The 19439-nt window shown below is 40.6% G+C and overlaps 1 protein-coding gene across 5 annotated transcripts in view; it reads right to left on the bottom strand.

Annotated features, from left to right (window-relative positions):
- Positions 1-19439, bottom strand: part of LOC131993150 (Kv channel-interacting protein 2-like) — a 104972-nt gene that overhangs the window by 7920 nt on the left and 77613 nt on the right. The window contains exon 1 of one of the 5 annotated variants that reach the window (XM_059358912.1): positions 4051-4160. The exons of the other annotated variants lie outside the window; for them this stretch is intronic. Within the exon in view, the coding sequence (XP_059214895.1) occupies positions 4051-4099 (49 nt within the window). The 5' untranslated portion in view covers positions 4100-4160. Of the gene's footprint in view, positions 1-4050; positions 4161-19439 lie in introns of those variants that run through there. 5 annotated transcript variants of the gene reach the window in all.

The raw sequence follows: 19439 nt of genomic DNA, 5'->3' as shown, positions 1-19439 counted from the left end.
TTGCTGAAAAGTCCTTTATGTTGCGGAAGATCGTGTGATACGACTTTATATAAAAGTGAACATAGCCACCATGACATCACCCATTGGTTTACTGTTTTGAACCCCAGAGTTTGGGCTTTTTGCCACATTTTTAGGTGACAAAAGTTATCTTTCATGAACAAAAAAACAAAAAAAACAATGTGAAAGTGTCAAAATTTTTGGACAAAACCCACAATGCACTGTGGTAGCAATTCTGTGGTAGCCCTATTTTATCGCTAATTTTACTCTAAATGGGACAAAAATGTATCATCATAATTAGGGATGGGTACCTTTCACATTTGAACCGATACGGTACGGATACCCGGTACCTGGGAATCGGTACCGGTACTCAACGGTACCGATTCCCATTTTTCGGTACTTTTGCGTTTGTTTATGTGGTAATAAATGTTAATTTGTTTAATAATAAAATCTAATTTTTTCAATTCAACATATTTATTTCTCAAAATATAAACTTTAAAAAATATATCAAAACAATATAAAATCCAGGATGGGCAGTGCTTTATTGTTGAGTGAACGTGCATTTTGAAACATGAAGGTTGCAGTGTTATCAAAGAATGCAGAGGAGCGCTCTCAGGTGGCGAGCGCACGGAGGAGAAAAAAAAAAAAAAAGGTTGCAAGTGTACGTGTGTTTTGTTGTGATGACGTCGTAGCTGTGTGGCGCAGCACCGTCACCGACAGTATTGTGGGCACGGCATGGTTGGAATAAACAAAGTTGAGTCGGGCTGCTCTGTGCACATATCAAGGATGACGCAGGAGTCTGAGGGATTTAATTTCAGCGAGGCAGTTTGGAGTAAAGTGGCAGGTAATATTCCTGAGTTGAAGAGCGGAGTATTAGCGGAGGACCAGAGATGCAGCAGCTAGCTGCTAGCTGTTAATGACTGGTCTACAGAAGAATGGAGAGAGCAAACGGAGTAAGGAAGGTCCAGTCTGGAGGCAGACGAAGGCCAAGCCGGGGTAGAGACATTGGAGAGATAGCAGCTGGCGGCTCACAGGCCTAGAGCCGGCTGTTCGTCTCTGCGCCGGGTTGGAAGAGAGCAACAGCTAGTGGCCGCGGTGAGCAGACAGGACCAGACAAGGAGGTAAATAAAAAAAAAAATTGTGCGATCGTCAGCACGCTTGTTAATCAAAGACGTCAAATGAAAACAGGTTGAAATCAATGATCAGTTTAAAGTTAACGCCGTTTAGGTACCGAAACATGGTACCGTTTGATTTTACATGAATCGGTACTCGGTAGTACCGACGGAATTCGGTCGGTACCTATAAAAGTACCGAATTCGGTACCCATCCCTAATCATAATGCTGTATTGAAGAAGAATTCAAATTATCCATTGACACTATAAACTCATCAGGAAAACATTTACTGAGATAATAAATCAAGTGTGAAGTAGGGTAGTTTTCTCATTGGGTTCTATACACTTAGACTTCTTTTTGCAACTATTGGAGTTGCCCCCTGCTGGCCATAAGAAAGCGTGCAGGTCAAAGTTCTTCTAAATTTTTCAGGTCAAAAAGTTGCTGCATGTATACAATTGAAAGCTCTGGAACTAAACGGACCTTGAGGTGATATTGTTTTGCCAACTAATTGCAACTTTAAACTATCTATCATATGTTTTGTATGTAAATATTTAATGTAACCAGTAGCTATAGCTATCAAATAAATATGGCGTAGTTAAATTTGTAATATTTGCAAGACACAGTGAAGGAGAAATTGTACCTACACACAATACTTAAATAATAAAGGTACTTGCAAACAATGCTAGAGGTATATCTAATGGGCATATCTAACGTCTGGAAAGTCTCTTGCATAGTATTAAAGATTTCAGTTTTGATGAAATCTTTAATGCAAGTAATTGTTGTGGAATTCATTTTTAAAGTAACCTTCACAACACTGATTGTTATTGTGTTTCAGATGCAGCTTGCCTCTGGGTGCAAGTAGACTAAATTTAATTTCCAGCGATTGTTCTGAAGGCTTGGACAGAGATAGGTAAAAAAAAGAAGAAAAAAGAACTTCACGATTCCTGCTTCCTCTGCGCTACATGGAGCACCGAGCTTGAAATACTTGTAAGGACCATGAAAGCTGAATCTCGTGGAATCTGTCAATGCTTAGATATGCTCCTTTCAGGACTGAGATGCCTTTCCCTCTTCTTGTCTGCCTTACAGCTCTCTCTCTCTCCATCTCCTTTGTTTCTTTCTCTGTAGTTTTGTCCTTTTCTGGTGATGAAATGTCTTGCTTATTGTGATATCTTTGAGTAAATGTGCTCTGCCTGTCTTGCCCAAGTTTGTCTTGGAATATATATGTTTGATCTCAGAGGGATTAACCTGAATTTAATGCGCACAAGCACATCTCTCTACGGTCCCCTATACATTATAAAACATGCCCCCAAAACATCTTACTACACATTATCTACTCTATCTTAGAAGCTAAACTGCTGTTGCTTTTTTCCAGTTCACAGCTTACTAACTAGAAGGATCTAATACTTAGTATGGAATTTGTCCTTTGTTGAAAACAAGTAGGTTACTTCGCTCATTACACTACTGAAATAACATGATCAATTTGTTCTCGAGCCTTTGAAGTTTAAATTGTTTTTTGAGTGGCACTGACAATGAGCCCAGAAATTATTTCATTTTGGCCTGAGTTGGCAGAAAAATAAGAACTGTCTCATCCTCATCAGGCAGCAAACAGCAACTTCTTGTGTTCTTCAGCTCTTGTGCAGCACAAAGACATTTATACCTAACGCACCCTGTAGTGACTGTGCAATTAGAGTTCATTAGTTTTCCCCAGGGTACACTGACAAACAATCATAACTCTTCAGGAAATAAGAAAAACAGCTCTAATTTTAGCTTGATGGCAACGCATTTTTTGACAATATCCAGTAACTTTTGAAGAAGCTCCCTGTTCCATAACCTCAAGAGATCTGAGGATTTTCTCAAGGCACAGAGAAACGATCAGCTGAAGTGAAGGTAGCACACATATTACAATGATAAAGTTCTATAAACTGCAGATCCAACGTCCAATATTTCAACTATGATTTCTTCTCTACGCCCTCCTGATAGCTAGCAATCAGAAGTAAAACTGCAGTTTTAAAAAAACCAATTTGTAGACATCCTGCTTGTTTGGTTGGTTTCTCATGTGGTTTCAAATGAGGCCTGGGAGATGAATGATTGGGTAATAATGCCATTTATCCCCTCCATCTTTACTCCTAACTGCATACATACATTTGGGACTCAAGTGAATGAAAAAGAAAAAGAATGTTCTGAATCAACGCAGCAGGGAAATATATATCCTGCTTTTCAAGCTTGAAAAAGTTGGATCCTACATTTCCCATAACGCATCTTTGTGCTAGTGCCTCGCTGTTTGATAAAAGCTCACATGGGTTATCACCAGTTGTCTTATCACAGATGATACTGTACAACTCTTCATGACAAACTCGTCTGGATTTATGAAATGTGGTGGTTTGTGTCTTTGAATACAAACAACAGTGGTTGATTAAATAATCTACAGAAAGAATATTTTATTTGTAAGAAGTAAAGTATTGAATGATGACTTTCAGAGTTGTCTTTCCAACAGTATGGATGGGCCTTCATTAAGATGCATTTTGGACATGAATTTTTCATTAAAATGTATTTTTGTTGAATCTCTTTTGAGCCATAGATGCAGCAAAGTAATCAGCATCATCATACTCAACATTCTGCACTGATATGCGAGTTAGAAAGGTGTGGACAAGCCATGTATACTTAAGTATTTTAGTCTCAGACAAAGCCACACACACAAACACACACATACATACACGCACTACAGAGGAACATAAATAGGTGTGACAAACATGACAGCTATTTAGAGATGAATTTAGGCTGGACTACTTTGTTATGATTAATCCTACCAACACCCCAGGAACACACGCAAACACATATGGAGACACCCCCCCTTTCCAGCTGAGTATGTTCCTCCTGACGCCCCCTCACCAAATTCATCATTTCGACTTCTCACTCGGTGCCTCTCTCTCACTTGCTTACCGTTTCCCTTACCTGGCGTTGTTAAGTCGATAAGCCCCAGAAAGTGCATCAGTTTGAGTGAGCTGCAGACCACCAGGAGGATACCCACCGTCTGCAGCCCCTCCACCTCCCACTTTTCTTGGAAGAACAGATGCATCCTTTCCCCCTTCCTCTCTCTCTCTGTTCCTCTCAACAAAAATCTTTCTCTTGCCCCGAGGCAACCACTTTCCCCCCCTCAGCTGCAACCAGGAATGCACCGTCTTCGTCTCTTCAGCCTCTCCTCTCAGTCTCCCTCTATATGCCGGTATTCCTCCATCCTAACTCCGCACAGCTCCCCGCCCGCTTTCTTCAGTGAAGGTAGATTGTTATTCTCCTCGTTTCTTCATCTAGAACGGTAAGTGCGTGGCAGCAGGACTGTCGACTTGCTGCTCCACCCCCGCCGCCTCCGAGGCTGTCAAAGGTTGTTTAAGTTCCAGGTGAAGTTCGGACAATTCACTGTGTGTGCCCTGGCAGGTTGGCGGCAATTGTTTTCTGACTCTCTCTGCTTTTCCAGCCACAGACTCTCAAACTCCCTCTACTCTCTGCTTGTCCTCCCCCTCGCTCTCTTTCTCGCCTTACCTCCGTCACTCTCCTCCTGCTGTGTCCCTCCCCATGTTTAATTGGGTCAGTGATAGGACTGAGTGAAGGGGAGGGCAGATGAGGGAGAGGAGAAAAGGATGGAGGAGTACAACTACTTGTAGGTTAATAGGGGAAACAGAGAGGGGGGACATACAAAAGACAGATGAGGAGAATGAAGTGGGAGACGAGATAGGAAGAGAGACAGGGAAAGGAGGGGCAAGGTGGAATAGTTAAAGAAGGAAATAACAGCGAGCGGGGGTATAGCAAGGACCAAATCAAAGACGAATGAATCAAAGTGATAGCAGTGAGAAAATGAAGGACAAAATTAGGAAAATAAGAAGAAAAAGACTAACAAGCGGGGGGAGGGAGATCGTGACGACAGAGAGGCGAAGCATCTGACCCAGCGGCTACATGTGGACAGACTCACAGATGTGGCATCTCCCCTGAGTGTAAAGTCAACACACGTGCGCGCACACACACACACATAGCCTGGAGGTGAAATCTGGCTATAACATGTATTGCATATGTAATCCAGCGCAGAGGGGAATATTTCAGTCTGGATGGAATATTTTGATGTCGCATCTGGGGCACTGGCGTCCGATACTGACAGACTCAATATCTGCAAAACTGGAACAGAAATCCTTTTCATCATAAAAGAAAATCAGTGTTTCCATTGTCTTTCAGCCATCAGACTGTGCTCTGATTCCCACAGGACCCCTGACCTTAAATTACCTTACATTAAATGGTCCTATTGGGTTTTGGGATAAAGATCATATCAAGATCAATCATAAATGTGATTGACTTTAAAAAATCAAAAAAGACTTGCAACTCAACTTAAACTTTAACACCAGTGACTTAAGACTTCACCTGGACTTGAGCCTCTTTACTTGAAATACTTGATACTGTTGGGAATAACAGTTAGCCACAGATGGACTTTTGTTCATTTGTGCATGTTGACCTGACATGAGAATGTTTCATCTCAGCCCCTACAAAGGGTGTCTGAGTCTCTTTTGTCGCCAACAAAGGACACCACCCCGAGCCTCTGTCCCTACTCAAGAGTTGATTTGCATCTACAGATGTATGATCACATATCTGATAATACCCAAACCATGCTATAGGCTTATGTTATGAAAGTGCAATGCCAATATGCAATGATTAGGCTCAGTTGCACTTATTTTAACAAATAAATACACATTTTAAAAGCATTAATGATCTTTTTAAATGTATTATATTATTACTCTGTTGTAAACTTGCCATTACATTTGGTGATGAGTTCCATATGACGTGTTTAGCACTGAAACACAAAGTTCAGGACTTGGACTTGACTTGGGACTGCAAAGGCTTATAAATTGCAAAACACTGACTTGGTCCCACCTCTGGTACTCATTATTGGCATAATAACATGAGCCAAGGTATCACAATTGTACAAAGTCCTCTAAAATAAACAGGAAAATTGATTTTTTTGAAACTCCCCCCCAGAAGACAACTTATTTGATGGCCCCCATCAGCAGGACAACATGATTTTTTTGTGGCCTCCTTGTCAATCACAGTTCCAAACTAGAAGGACACGCAGAAACAGGAGACTTGTGCTAACGCCGTGCCCTATCTTGCAAGGTTAACAAAAGTAAAAATAATGTAATTATTTAATTTTCTGTTTCCATGCTGCGCCCTTCCACCAGGTTTCATGAATATTATAGTGCTAATGTAATCCTGCTGTCAAACAGAGAAATAGAAAGCCAAACACATAATCTCCTTGGCGGAGTCAGAAATACAAAATGTTTTCTGACCCACCAGCTATGGTTGGTTAAGTTTAGGCACAAAAAAAACTTAGTTAGGGTTAAGTTAAGAGAATGGTTTAGGTTCAACTACTTGGTTAACGTTAGGATAGGCTCTTGGTCATGGTTAAAAGAAACCAATGTTGACTTTTAGTAGGAAAGGGGAAGAAAAAGACGAAGTCAGACGTTTTAAGTCATCCAACCTCCTCACTTTGTGGTTCAATAAAACAAGATTTAAGCTCTTCAAAGTCAAAGTTATCACAGGGGATAGAGGACTTTGTCACTTAAACATAAATATATGTTGTTTGGGTGCATTTGCTTCTTGCGAGGACAGTCTTTGGAATTGATGTTGGGAAAGAAAAAGTTAGATCAGTGCACTCTTAGAGAAGAAATGGCCAGACTTCAGCAAAAGTGGAAAGTGACAGTCCTTGGTTTCAAAGTGCTCCATCACTTTCATCCTCCACTCCATGTTCAGCAACGCCCCCTGCTGTTCAAACTGGAAGTGAATGCTCTACAGGAAACTGAGGAGAGAGACTGGGGAATATTTAGTCCCTAGTGCTTTAAAAGCCTCATTCTGTCTTTATATTGTATATATATAAGTGTATGCGTCTATCTGTATGTGACTCGGTGAGCAGGTCGGCTCAATGCCAGAAAGAAAGAAACCAGTAGATGGAGATGAGGGTGAAAGGGAAGCTTCAGGAGAGAGAGGTTTACGGAAGGCTTGATCTGTCTGCCGTGTGATTAATGATTCTCAGAGTTAAAATGAGACCTAGAGCTACTGTATCGCCGTGGAGCCTCAGGGAGCACCCATCTCAGAGTGGCCTTGTGAGACTGAACATCCTGCACTTAATCAGAGGCAGACTCACGCTCTTGGGTAAACAAAGTGACAACTAGCAATGATTTTGACTTCTTCATGTTCAAAGATAGAAACATGGCTCACGGACGCTCAAAGTGTGCAGCCATCAATCACTGTCATTTAAAGTGAGAGAGTTGTAGCAGTGAAGTGCCTGAAGTACAATAAGGGAGACCTTAGGGCTTCTAACAGCCCTGAAGGGGTAAGACATTATCACACAAAGTTCTTTATGATCACAATAAATTAAGATGACAAAAGAGAAAATAATTGAGAGGAGTGGTCATTAAATTTGAATTACTTCACAACTGGTCATCTACATAGAGTTATAATCTCCATAAAACATTATATCACCTTATATTTTGCATGCATTTATGGGCAAGGTTAATCAAACAGGATACATAAATTCCTAAATACAGTGACATATTCAGGCCAGTAAATTCTCAAACACAGTCTGCAGTCGGAGAGTCAAATCAAGGATGAAAGTGAGAGAGATTAAAGCTGGTCGTGCCTATCTGTCATTATCTCTTACAAAAAGCATTAGGATATCTGTCATGTCATCTGTCGGAAATGTAAGATCAATATATTGCAAATAAACAAAAAAAATATCTCCCCTTTAACTTTACCTCAAACGTGAAGACTCTGTGATTCCAAGAATATTGTAAGGCACCGACCTTTGAACTTGTTTCTGTTGTTGTGGTTGCTTCTAATAATGGTAACATACATTTTATCTGACTTCACTGTAGCACTGCTGTAACTCTGTATGCATTGATTTGGTGCCTTGCAGGTCAAAAGATGTCTAGACGTCTTACTGGAAAACCACAGTGGGCTAAATTTGTATAAATAAAAATATTCCCACCAGCCTCAGCTGCACTTTGTGTTTATTGCTAAAAAGCTAACGTTAGCATGCTAACAGGCTAAACAAAGATGGTAAACTTGATACCTTATCAGCATTAGCATGTTAGCATTATGTGAGCACTGCGTTGGCACAAAGACATTAACACTCAGCTTAAGTACAGTCTAACAGAGCCCCTTAGTGTGGCTGTAGAGGTTTGTTTAGACATGTAGACTGTATAATTGTCATTTTAAAAGCAAGACTATATTTCCGTTTCAAGAGGCTCCTAAGTTTATTTGGTCTGACATATCTGCATTGTTTCACCTTTGAACAATGGTTTTGCAGGACAGGCTGTCTTCATGAACGGTTTGCATGGTTTCTTATGAAAAGTAATGCACTGGAATGTGTAGATTTTGCACCAAATTTTGCTCAATTAGGAAGCAATGTAATGTTTAAACTCACCTGTTGTGTGGGTGGGAGGATGAATTGGTCATGTGTTTTTCACCCAAGAGACCGGTGTTTATGTCCGGTAACTTCTTTTTGGAAGTTACAGTATGTCCAAAAGTAATGGGTTTTTTTTAAGCCTAACCTTGTTATTTTTTACTAACCTTAAGAAAGTGGTTTTGGTGCAATAATCATCATGTGTTGTGGTCACATGATGAAAACAGGGCTGGTCACATGTCACATTTTTTTGCCGATTACAGCTGTTTGAATACGATCAAATCAGGAAAAAAAACAAGTACTTTTCAGCCCCAAAAATAAACAGAGACGTTGCATGGCTGCACATTCAAACAATCAACTAAATTCAGCATATACATGTCTATCAAATTACTTATCACCAAATATTTTGGAAACTTCTCTTGAAATAAAAGTTAAACACAAATGCAAACACATCAAGCTCTTCACATGACAGCTGTCACTTCAATGCGAATTAGGAATTAGCTTTGTGGAGTAACTGTGTTCAACTGATTGAAAGTTTCACTCCATTTGCCTTGAAAGTGAGAGTGTGTGAGATATAATTAGCAGGCCAGTGGAGAGCGTACTAATCAGCTTCAGGAAAAGTTCCTCTCTCTTGACCTCTACTCATCATATAAAATGTTGTTAAGTGCAGCGAGGTTCCTCTACAAATCACGGACAAACCACAGGAGCTTCTTTTAGGCTAAACTGTTTGCAGCCACTGTACATAAACAAAACCCATCCCAATAGGTAGTCTGATCCTAATATAATGATGGATGTGCACTTGCCTGAATGCTAATCTACGGACGATGTTGACTACCTCACACACACACTCGCACACACTAAGACTGTAATAAAAGGTTAATCAGTCTTAGTTGATTAGTCTCTGTGAGGCATATTTTTGCCTCAAGCTAGACACAAAGTAATTGAAATACCTCCATATTTAGATGTCTACCTGGGCAATTATTCCTCTCAAAACTGATTAAAATGTCTCAGAGAGAGAGAGAGAGAGAGAGAGAGAGAGAGGAGGGGAGTGTGTGGATGTGTATGTGTGTGGATGCGTGCAGTGAAGGAGACACAGAGGAGGTCATTGACAAATGGTGCTCAAAATTGGCTAGTGTGTTTCCAATTAGATAAGTGAAAGAAGAGAGCCATTTGCATAGATCATTAGCTTTTAAGGATATTTTTAATACCGCGATGTGGGACAAAAACAGATTCATTCCACTGAGTCCTTTCAGCATGAACTACAGAGAGCTGCTAATGAATAGTTTTCCTTAGGAAGTAAACGCAAACAGGTAAGATGGAGGGATCAGACAAGATGTGATTGATTATAACTGCGTTCATGAGCAGGAAATTTAAATTTAAAATCAGAAGATGGTTATGCTTAGACATTGGGTCGCCAGAAATATAGTTGTAAGGGTTAAGGTTAGCCTCTGTAGCCATGTGTCTTGTTTGGATACAAGTATATGTTACAGGAGCTATAGCAAAGACAAATGTAAATGGTAAATGTGAATATTTGAAGTGGTTAATGTGTGAAGCATTGCTAATAAATCAAGGATTTGCAACTATTTATAAGCATAATTAAACATTTTTGTAGATTTGTGTTACAGAAGATAAGCCAAGGATAATGATCATGATGGCCTTCTAGCTGAAAGCATATTGATTGTGTATTTTTTCTTTTAGGAAAACCTGCAATTAATCTTTTCAAATTATGAATTAAACATTAGCTTGTTCTCCCTTTTTCTCAGCGATCAGATGACATAGATTTATAAAATCCCCTCTGCAGACTGTTACTCTTTTTGCCAAACAAACACTGAGGCTAAAACCCTCTGACATTCCCAGACACACATTGCAGCAATCAACTTTTACACCTGAAGAGGGCAGTGCAAGGTAAAACATTTAGTAAGCAGCCCTGGAATCAACAGTGCTGCTCCCCTGTAACTATTCTCTCTCTTTCTCTTTGTTAGTGTCCTTCATTTAAATTCTGCTCCAGATACCAGACAAACAGTTGGAGGGTAGCGAAAGATCACAAGCCATTAACAATTTCCTACGCTCTCATACACACATTCACACAACACTGAAAGGGATAGTAACACTCATGTTTGCTATTCTAACAATGTGTCAGAGCATTAACGCTACAGTATATGTACACTAAAGCTTCTTTTGGGGCACTCAGCTGCATTGATGTCTTTTTGCTATGTTTTTGAGTGGTGTAAGGCATTCAATCTTAATTGGGTTTGCATCGCTCACAACATTGCTCCAAACTTATTTCCATCAAATCATAAACACTCTGCTCTGCTGTTTCCTGCCAGAGGCCAAATCAGGTAAACATCCTGAACGGGTCGATACTACAGAAAAAACTTTGCAGCTAAAAGGGTCTGAATGTTGGCTCTCTGAAGGTTTCAGCTGTTGAAAGATTTGTTTCTAAAAGACCACTACAACAAATCTTCAAGGGGAAATTACTGTCACAGCAACAGAGCAAACTAACCCCATTTCCAGCCAAACAAGGCGTTGTTATGTTGGAACAACAAGACATTGAGACATTAAACTTAAAGTAAAACTCAAACCGCTGGCAGCAGCCAACAGGAAAGTTATCCTAAACATTTACTGGGATCCAGCCATGAATGAAGATCCCATTGGCAGTTAAATCAATAGCAGAGTGACAGCAGCCTGTAGACTCCCCATGTTGTTGTAAAGCAGGGTGAATAATAGCTACTGTCTGCCCAACATAAATGTTTTATCCTGGTGAATCCTGCTGCAAGGCTAATGTGCCCTTGTTAATACTGTATACGTGTGAGGGGGAGTTAGCCAGGAATCACACCGTACTTTTCTCACATTTTCATTCGTCTAGTAGAGTGAGTGCCTTGGAGTTTTAAAGGGAACTTCATTGTGAGTGAAAATTGGGGAAAGTTTAGTTACTCATCAATTAATGGCTGGATTTAGTTATAAAACCTTCTCAATTTGCACACATAAACACTTTTTTTGCCTACGTATTGCACCTGTATGGGTCTATACAGATGCACAAACATTACTTGACTGGTTCTTAAAATTTTTAGAGCGTCCTTATTTTTATCAATAGGTATAGGGCCTTTGTGTGAACAGCAGAGCTGGATGTAGAAATAGCAGAGTAACCATTCCCAAAGCTGGCAAAGCAATTAAACTCACCCCAACCTCACCACTGCAAACAAACCGTGCATTTAAAGTGAATGGGGAAATAAGGAGACAAGGAAAGGATAGAGAAAATGTAATGTAATGGAAGAAAACAAGGTAAGGATAGCATTAAATAAGTTTATTGAAACAATTGTGCTCTTTCTGCTGAGATCAGGTGTTTGCTTGTTTTTGTTGTACAAACATTGTTCAACTCTTGACAGCAATATACACAGGTATGTTTGTCAAAGTGCCAATAAACACTTTCTAACAGCATACTTTCCTTCAAGCTGATACATGAACCTACAGTAAATGTAAGAAATGTTTCTTGAATGTAACACTGGTTCTGGGGCAGCTGTGAAAGAGAGGGCTGTCCATCAAGCACATGAGTTGGCAGTTTGATACCTGGCACCTCCTGTCCACATGTCGACATGTTTTTCAGCAATACATGAAAAATCCCTGATGGGCAAGTCAGCTCTGTCGACATCCGTGGGAGGGGGTCTGAATTGGTGGCAAGTGCTTTGTCCTTTAAAGTTGTAGAACAGTTCGGGCCAGTTACCATTGATATTCTTACATGTGACAAGCTCAGACTTCAACTCTGATAAGATTTCCTCCAAAAAGCTTTTCTTAAATACACTCACCGGCCACTTTATTAGGTAAACCTGTTAAACTGCTTGTTAGCGTAAATATTCAATCAGCCAATCACATGACAGCAACTCAATGCATTAAGACATCGTCAAGACGACGTGCTAAAGATCAAATTGATCATCAGAATAAGAAAGGAGATTTAAGTGACTTTGAATGTGGTATGGTTGTTGGTGCCTGAATAGCTGGTCAGAGTTTTTCATAATCTGCTGATCTACATGCACAACCATCTCTAAGGTTTACAGAGAATGGTCAGAAAAAAGAGAAAATATCCAGTGAGCAGCAGTTCTCTGGGCCAAAATGCCTCGTGCCACATCCAACCTTGAAGCAGATGGTCTACAGCAGCAGAAGACCACACGAGCCACTTTATTAGGTACATTTTGCTAGCTAATAAAGTGGCCTGTGAATGTATGTCTATAGCCATAGTGGATGGTAATAAGGGATTTTTATTTTCATGATATTGGATGAGGTATTTGTTTTTGTTTTGTTGTTGTTCTGAAAATGGGGAATACCAACTTCTGCCCACCCAAAAACTTTCCCTCAAAAACATGACCTTACTGGTCGTTTGCAGCTGATTACCACCCGTATTTACATTTGTAGTTAACAGTGCCCTCTAATGTCTATATGAGACGCCAATGTTTGATGTTATGGAGTGTGAGAGCAGTGTGAGGGCGCAGTATTGTGCTGCCTACTGCTCCTAGGTGTTCACTGGTGTGTCAAAAAAGGATAGGTTTGATGCAGAGGTTGAATTTCCCCATTGTGGGATTAGTAATAAAGTAATCCTAAGTAATCAAAGGGGGAAACGAGGATACGGAGTATAAAGAACTACAAGGTCCATTTATGGGTGGCAGGAGGGGTGGGGATAGTCTCCCTCTGGTAAGAGAGCTAATTTTGGAGTATTTTGGTGAATGTAAATAAACAGACAATCTGCTCCAGACATGTTTTACCGTAGAACTGGAATAACATTTGAATGCAAAATAAATTTTTACATATTATCACCATTCCTATGCTCACCTACTGCTTGGACTGAATTTTTATGACTTGTAAATTGCTTCCATAGCTCATACCTATGAATATTTTTAACCCATTATGTGATTTGCTTTGGCATATTGCTGAATTGATCCCACTACAGCTACTGCTGAATATTTCAAGTTATATCACAGTACTTAGACTTGTGTCTGCAAAATTGCTGGAGCATCTATTACCAGTGTGACAATACAAGCTGCTGGAACATTTAGGTGTTAAGCTGCATACAAGAAAAGGTCTTCAGACATAAGGCTAAGCTGTGTTGACGCAAATCTTCCAAACTCTAATAAGTTAGCAAGGGATTTTTTCAAGGACGGGTCTGTGTGTGTGTGTGTGTGTGTGTGTGTGTGTGGTGTGAATTCATTAGTTTATTCTCAATGTTATCATCTTTCTGCAGACGTGTGTCAGAAGAAGTGCAGTGGAACGTCAACAACTTCTGTTCTTTTATCCACAGAGCACCTGCCATATACAGTCTCCCATCACACACACACATCTTCTACACACACACACACACACACACACACACACAACTGCTATAATCAAATCGAGGGAAGGAGAGTCAGAGGAAAGAAGAAGACAGACAGACAGCAACAGAAAAGGGGCGAGAGAGAGAGAGAAAGAAAAGAGAGAGAGAGAGAGAGGGATGGCGGATGGAGGATAGAGAGTTGTGTATTAAATATCCCGTCTGATCCTCCTGCGTCCCAGGCTCTCATCTTCGAGCTGGCTACCCATCAGAGGGGCAGAGACAGAAAGAGCCTCAGACAAGGACAACAAGGACAGTCTCCTCTACACTCACTACAGTTTTATTACTGTTTATAAAGTTTGCCACAACCAGGATACTTGTTGTCCAAACCACTGACAGGAGATAAATCTATGTACGTGCCTGCCTTTGTTTCAAGTTCCCCTAGCAGAGTAGAATCATGACTTTAGCTTTTTAGCTTTTCATTTTCAGAATGAAATTAAGTATGGGCTGGGATTGGTTCCATATATGGCTCTCACCAGAGTTTGATTGACATTCAGAGTCTGGGCACACAACTCTCCACTTACGTCTTGCGCAAACATGGAGTTGGCTGAGCCGAAATGGCCGCCACGCCGATGGTGCTAACAGTGTTGATGGGGATAAGCTCACACTCAACGGGGCAACCTGGTCAATAACGCTGCAGAGCCACTGTGGGTTGGCATGGTGTTATCAACGGTGCTAACAGCGCTAACAACAGGCAACATAGCGCGCCATAGCAATGAGTTCTTAAACCCAGAAGCAAGTTAGCATTTTAGCGCCATGGGGTCTAACCTCTCAAACTCAATGAGGATTTTGGATGTTTTTTTGGTTTGGCAACTCTCTCATTAGTCCGCCTCACAGCCTCTTGTAGATTGTAAATTATGTTAATAATTTGTTTGCTGCATTAACACTTCAAACATAATAAAAGTGATGTTCATTTATAAAGATTGTCTGTGGTTTCAGTCTGGCTGGGGGAGAGGGGTGTGTCAGGACGGCACACCGGGTACAGCGTCAGCTGATGAGCGTCAGCAGAACAATTAATATTGTGTTTAAAACCCATAGTGATCGGTCCGACGGTGGAGAGAGCAGGAGACCCATGAAGAGACAGAGACTGAGCAACCTTTAAAAATAAAGAAACGTGTTACCAACACAAACTGGTGTACCATGTGGCTGCGGACCCTAGCAGCCACTAGCCTGTGTTACAATGTTCTTTTGTTTGCTCTCTATTGCTGTCAGAGTCAACAATGTTAATGGGAGTTGGCTCACATTCACCGAGGATACACCATCCTGACCCGTACTACCTGACTGACTAATGCGGGATAGTGAAAATCCAGGTTATTATCATTGCTAACTGTTGTCTGAGCACCTATGCACATCCAGCCTATAACACCAGTTTCAAAGGGAGGTGCTCACATGCACACACAGCATGCACAGCACCTTTAAATAATTCCTTAACATAGAAATCAAAAGCTTAAATGACATTTTTTTATTGGTTTTGAGGTTTAGGCATTACTAGGGGGCTGACACAGAGAATCATCAGATTTGACAGCTACAATGTCCTGAGACCCCCACTGACTCCAAATGGGTTTCATATACGCACACACAAACACACTCGCACACACACAGCAACTCCATTAGCGTACCTATCTATTGAAGGGCAATTACAATGAGGGTAGATGGACGTGTCTCTGTGAGTGTGTGTGTGCTTGGACACAAATGGGTCCTCTGCTGACTGCTAGGCATTTTACCCTCACTTAGCCCTCTCTCTCATACCGTCGCACAAACACACACACACACACACACACACACACACACACACACTGCTCGTCATAGCCAAATGACCTCTTAAGCAGGAAAAATGATTTACTGAGCTTTATTGTATAGAGCCAAAGGAAGGAGGATGTTGTTCCATGATGGAGCTAAAACAAATTACCATCATCAAAACACACACAAACAATACAAAGACACACACCCACACACACATACTGCAGTTTGGTCAGTGGCCCTATGCTGCAAACTATATCGCTCTATGTACCATTCAAGCATCAGTTTTGAACCTGTCAGCTTCTGTTAGTTGCATGCATACACTGTCTTTTCAGAATATCCTTCGTCATTCACAAGAAAGAACTTGGTTAATTTAGGAAAAGATTGTGGTTTAGGTTAAGTAACGTAAAGTTTATGAAGTTGGTTTTAACAGGGGAAAGGAACAGCAGTGTGAACGTTTTTGGATTCATCCACTCCAACCTTCTCTGTACGTGGACTTTGTCGCTCTTTAAACTATGTCTCCTGACTTCCTCCGTTATTCCAGGCAGACCTACAGCCATGTAGAGCATCATAGTTTGAAGCGCAGGGCCACTGACCAAGCTGATGTATTTGATTACTAGGACCAAGAACAGACTGTATTATAGATACGGCTAAAGAGTGATGCAAGACCAACATTTTAATTAGTCTGTTTCTTAGTTTTATGACCAAAGTGCTTAAAATTAGTCTTTATGGGAATATGATTATGTGTACTAAATTTCAAAGCAGTCAGTAGCCCAGCAGTTCTTTTAAAACATTTCAATAAGAAATGAAAATGTCAACCTCACAATGGTGCTCTGGGAAAAGGATTTATCCTCTGGAGAACATAAATGTCTGCATAAAGTTTTTGTGCCAAATATCTGGTGCAAATTTCATGGCAACCAATCCAAATGTTGTCATGATATTCCAATGTGGACCAGAGCGATTTAAAAACCTATATAATTTAAAAAACAGTGCAGTAAGATGAGTTGAAAAGGAAAAGGAATTTTCAAACATTCTATCAATATCCAAATCACATAAGGTACAGATTAAAGACAAATCTTTGGTTTGGTAGATGCCACATGATACCATAATCTTTTTAATATATCTTTCAAAGAAAATGGGAATGCATTATCATGAGTCACATTGCAAATGCAAGATCAGTCCAAATATTTGAAATCAGATATTCCAAATCGTTCAGCCCTATAAAACAGAATAATAACACAATCTGTATCTTTGATATTCTGTATAAATCAATGTCCAGATCCCTGGATTCCTCACTGGGTTATCCACAGGTCTCAAGTCTAAACCAAATGATCTAATTTCCGGTGAAGTGATGAATGAAACAGAAAGAGCCAAGTTAAACTATAAAAAAGTAAAGGATTATATTCTGCAGGCTGGTTTGGCACATGGCTCAGATATTGCAGCTATGGTATGAGTTGATATGAAGGCAAGGAGAGGCATTAAAGAATCAAAGGCCGTTCAGAAGTGATGAAGGAGCACTGGAACATGTCCCTGACATCCAGGTCTTTATCTAGCCCAGTGCCAGGCAGCAATGTATTCTAAAATCAAAGGCTGGAAGAGGCCATGGTGCATATGGCAGGAAGCCATACCTTTCATGCTAGTGGGTGACCAGGAGTGCCACATACTGCAGCACATACAGTTAAGCTTCGAGGTAGTTCCTCCACTGAGATACAGAAAGGAGTAAGTCTCAGTGACAGGAAAAGGTGGGAGAAAATAACATGATGTAGCTATTTCTGGCAAACACTGAGGCAGAGATTTATTTTGTATCTTGAGTAACTTTAAGTCAACAAATTCTATCAAGTGAATGTTTTTAGAACAAGAAATATGTGGAGGAAACCGCTGCATTGTTAGAAACTCTTTTGTCAGGCACGCTGCCAGCCAACTCAGAACATCCCATTGTACAACTCTTCAATTTCCACCTCATAAACCTCTAAAGAACACACTCCAGCCATTAGCCATTAGCTTTAAATCTATCAGAGCCTCGTAAACTTCCAGACCAGAGTGCACCTCACACATACTGTATGCATCATCTTCGCACACATCCAGCTCTTCCTCTTTTCCACCCACTTTCACTTTCTTTAGAGAACACAAAAGTAAGCCCAAGCTGTGTGTGTATGTGTGTTTAATCAGCGTAAGGTCAGCAAAACAGCTCATTAAAGTAATGGGAGTCTCACAGTCTCTTTATTCTACTTGTCTCGCTCTGTCTCACCAGAAAATGACTCAGTAGGAGTTTGGCAAGAGGGGGGAGGAGAGGCCATTTCAACCACAATTAATATTTTATCTTTATCCATTTTTCTTCCACAAAACTGGCCTTCCTTTTGAAGGTCGGATTTCACAAAAAAAGACATGACTTTCAACTACTATTCCAGACTGTTTTCATTTTATGTCATTCAGCAAAAGTGCACACAACAAGTAACTAACTACTACCTGCTGTCAAGGCAGATCACGTCAGCAGATCGATATCCTGAGAGATAGAGAAGTAAATGAAAGACACGTCGCCACACAAGCAGCCAACACGATTAAAGTAGAAAGGTCAAGCAGAATGAAATAGTCTGTGTCTAATGGTGAGGCTGGCTTTGTGAATGAAAGGGAAAGATTAAAAACGAATACATGTTCACACAGCAATATATGGCCAAATCAATGGCCAGATTAACTGACCAATCATAGAGAATATTACCAGTATATAGAGAGTTTATGTGAGATGTAAGTTGCTTCACACATGAACATAGCACACATACTCAAGGAGGCATGTGTATATCAAGTGTATATCACATGGCCTTATACGGAGTGTGCATTGGTTACAAGTCCTCTAGTGAGGACCATGATTGTGCAGACAGTCCAGATGGCAAAACCACTGTATTACTCAGACTAAGTTCCTCCATTAAAGAGAAAATTCATTAGCTTAAGTACTCACAGGGGAGTTGGTGCGTGCACACACACACACACACACACACACACACACACACACACAAACACAAACCCACTCACACACACAATCTGCCATTTTTCATAAAGAATAGTCAACATATAGTGAAGGCTGAGCTTAATAGGAGTATAAATGGAGCTTCCAGTGTGTGTGTGTGTGTGTGTTTGTTTGTGTGTGCAGAGCGCTGTAGCATAAACTATAGATTCCCAAGGGGAACTTTTTTGCGATGACAGAGCTGTTGGCACACCTTGAAGACTGGGTGCAGTCCAGCAGGTGCATCAGGGATGGAGATTGTCTCTTAAGGCATAGCATCCAGAGGAATCTACCGGAGCAAATTCTTAATCCATGCAGTGTTTTTTAATGATGAAACTACATGTCTCCTCTTCATATAGTGTCTCAAAATGAGCGCAGAAGAGCAGATTCTTGTCATGATTAAAAAATAAAAATAAAAGTAAGGCCCTGTCAGAGTGCAGCTGTTACCAGATGCCCAAAGTGTGCAGGGCACTGTGGGCAATAAGCAGAGTAAAATAACGAACACAATGGAGATAAGAATCCCATCTTCCCTGTTGTCAGTAAAAGAGAGGAGATAAGCGAGTGTGAACAAGGTGAAGTAGATTGGACTTAGGGGTGGACAAAGCAAGGGTCATCCAGATAAGGCAGGCCAAACAAGGCCTTGGTGTGTGCTGACAGCTCCTGGGGGTGAGCCAAAGCAGGACAAGGACCTTTACAGTCAACCCTTCATTTACATGCAGCCACTGTTTAAAGTGTTGTAAAAGTATCGTTCAGTAAATGTTTCATTTAGTTAAACTAAAATTAAACATCTGTGCACT

The sequence above is a fragment of the Centropristis striata genome, chromosome 20 (genome assembly GCF_030273125.1).
Source record: "Centropristis striata isolate RG_2023a ecotype Rhode Island chromosome 20, C.striata_1.0, whole genome shotgun sequence".
Lineage (NCBI taxonomy): Eukaryota > Metazoa > Chordata > Actinopteri > Perciformes > Serranidae > Centropristis > Centropristis striata.
Note: the sequence above shows the minus strand (reverse complement) of the source record. Positions and strands in the feature narration are given on the sequence as shown.